Source organism: Nyctereutes procyonoides, unplaced genomic scaffold (genome assembly GCF_905146905.1).
Source record: "Nyctereutes procyonoides isolate TBG_1078 unplaced genomic scaffold, NYPRO_anot_genome, whole genome shotgun sequence".
NCBI lineage: Eukaryota > Metazoa > Chordata > Mammalia > Carnivora > Canidae > Nyctereutes > Nyctereutes procyonoides.
This window is the reverse complement of record NW_026575131.1, coordinates 47,613,821-47,616,884: the sequence shown is the minus strand read 5'-3', so window position 1 is coordinate 47,616,884 and position 3,064 is coordinate 47,613,821. Positions and strand designations below refer to the sequence as shown.

The 3,064-nt window shown below is 42.7% G+C and overlaps 1 protein-coding gene across 1 annotated transcript; it reads right to left on the bottom strand.

The window, feature by feature from the left end:
- Positions 1-958: 958 nt before the first annotated feature.
- Positions 959-1,891, bottom strand: LOC129522181 (olfactory receptor-like protein OLF4). Its single transcript, XM_055344322.1, has one exon. It carries the CDS (start codon positions 1,889-1,891, stop codon positions 959-961), a length of 933 nt encoding a protein of 310 aa, XP_055200297.1.
- Positions 1,892-3,064: the final 1,173 nt, after the last annotated feature.

Genomic DNA, 3,064 nt, shown 5'->3' with positions numbered 1-3,064 from the left:
CATCAGCACCCAAATCCTACTCATATAAAATTGTCCTTTAAAGTGTGAACCCACAAACCCCTAAACACTCTAGCCGTGGACCCCAGTGAAGTCTGATCCCTCAGCAGGGCTCTCTCACTCCCTCTCAATACCCATGTCTCGCCTTCTGAGACCTCCCCTAATGGTCTTTGGCATCCCAAGTGCCCTCCAGGTCCTGTAAAGAATAAACCTTGTTTTGTTAGAATTCTCAGGTGGGTGTTGATGAGGCCTGTCTCACAGTCACAGTAAGAGCCCAAGGATAAGTCCAGCCACTGCAGGAGTTCTGGACAGAGAAGTATCTGTAGGAATGTCCATAAGCACATGGATGCAAGGGAGTGGCCAGGATTTCTTAGCCTGAGCATGCTTGTCAGTAGCCTGAGATGTAAAAGGACCAGTGTTGGAGTCCACATCATTGGAAAGAGGAGTGAAGGTAATGGTGGAAAAGACTGACAGACTTGAGGTAAAAACCGCGGTTCTGTATTCTCATCTACAATAAAATTACGTGAAGGCCTTAGTGGCCAATGTAATATCTTCCATATGAAGAAAACAACTCATGATTAGTCTTTTTGGGGGATCTAGAGAAATTTTACTTGGCATGGTTTAAGTCATATGAAATGAAATTATTTTTAAGAAATTTAATTTGCCCCATGTAAGAGACAGAAATTTCTAGGCATTTGTGATCCGAGATTGGGGAAAACTTTAGGAATGTATGAAAATAGACAAAAGATAACCTGTCTGTGTATCAGACAGAGTAGAAGCTTAACAAAATGTATTACTTAAATGCACGGAGAAGCTGAATTCAAACAAATGGAAATTCCAGGAAATAAATGGAAAGAACAGATTCCATATCCCCAGTCTAATCAAAGAATGGCAGTTCCTGGCTCTGAGGTTGTGAAGCCTGCAATCATGGGCACTTCGTCAGCCCCAGGAAGATTGGCCCTTACATCACTGGAACCCCAAAGATTCTTTTCAGAGCCCTTTTTATGTCTCTGTTCCTCAGACTATAAATGAAGGGGTTCAGCATGGGTGTGACCACTGTGTACATCACTGAGGCCACTGCACTTGAGTGGGAGCTCTGGGGAACAGCAGAGCTAAGGTATACTCCTAGGATTGTACAATAAAATAAGAACACAACCGAGAGGTGAGACGTACAGGTGGAAAATGCCTTATACTTGCCCTGAGCTGATGAGATCCAAAGTATGGAAGAAAGTATCTTAAAATATGAGTAAATGATCCCAGCAAGGGGACCACCACCCAGTAGCACAGCTGCCAAATACATCAGCATGTCATTAAGAAAGGTGCTTGAACAGGCAAGTTTGACCACCTGATTAATTTCACAGAAAAAGTGGGAGATTTCCACCTCCCTGCAGAAGGACAGCTGCAACACCATTAAGCTTTCTAATAAGGAATGCAGGACACTGATGATCCAGGACACCAGAACCAGCAGTACACAGAGCTGGGAATTTATGATGACTGTGTAGTGCAGGGGGTGACAGATGGCCACAAACCTGTCATAGGCCATTACAGCCAGGAGAAAGTCATCCCAGCCTGCAAAGAGTAAGAAAAAGTACATCTGAGTGACGCAACCTGCATAGGTAATAACTTTGCTCTGAGTCTGGATGTTTTGGAGCATTTTGGGGATGGTGGTGGAGATGGAACAGATGTCTACAAAAGACAGGTTGGCAAGGAAGAAGTACATGGGGGTGTGGAGGTGGGGGTCAGAGGTGACAGCCAGGATAATGAGCAGGTTTCCAAAGATAGTGATCAGATACATGGAGAGGAAAATCCCAAATAGGAGGGGCTGTAGTTCTGGTTCCTCTGATAATCCCAGAAGAAGAAACTCTGGAATTTGTGTATCATTTCCCGGTTCCATGTGGTGGTGAGGACTACAAGGGAGAAAAAAATAACATAAAAAATTTTAAGCAAATGGGCTTCTTTTTATTTATTCATTGCCCTTTATTTTTTCATTTTTTAAAGTTTTTATTTCATTTTTTAATAATACATTTACTTTTTATTGGTGTTCAATTTGCGAACATACAGAATAACACCCAGTGCTCATCCCGTCAAGTGCCCCCCTCAGTGCCCGTCACCCATTCACCCCTACCCCCGCCCTCCTCCCCTTCCACCATCCCTAGTTCGTTTCCCAGAGGTAGGAGTCTTTATGTTCTGTCTCCCTTTCTGATATTTCCCACACATTTCTTCTCCCTTCCCTTATATTCCCTTTCACTATTATTTATATTCCCCAAATGAATGAGAACATTTAATGTTTGTCCTTCTCCGATTGACTCATTTCACTCAGCATAATACCCTCCAGTTCCATCCACGTTGAAGCAAATGGTGGGTATTTGTCATTTCTAATGGCTGAGTAATATTCCATTGTATACATAAACCACATCTTCTTTATCCATTCATCTTTCGATGGACACCGAGGCTCCTTCCACAGTCTGGCTCTTGTGGACATTGCTGCTAGAAAGTTTTTATTTCAATTCCAGTTAATTAACCTACAGTGTAATATTCATTTCAGGTGTACAGTATAGTGATTCAAACTTTGATACAACAGGCAGTGCTCCTCACAAATGCTCTTCAACCCCATCACCTATTTCACCTATCCCTCCACCACCACCCCTCTGGTAACCAGAAATGTGTTCTCTATAGTTAAGAGTCTGCTTCTCTCTCTCTCTCTCTCTCTCTCTCTCTCTCTCTCTCTCTCTCTCTCTTTTCCCTTAGCTCATTTGTTTTGTTTCCTTAAATTCTACACATGAGGGCACCTGGGTGGCTCACTGAGTTTGGTGTCTGCTTTCAGCTCAGGTCATGATTCTGGAGTCCCAGGATCAAGTCCCACATCTGACTTCCCTGCTCAGTGAGGAGTCTACTTCTTCTACCTGTCACCTTGTTCCCTCTCTCTCTCTCTCTCTCTTCCCCTCATTCTCAAATAAATAAATAAAATCTTAAAAAAAATTCTACACAGGAGTGAAATCATATAGTACCTGTCTTTCTCTTATTTTGCTTAGCTTAATACTCTCTAGCTCCATTTGTTTCATTCCAA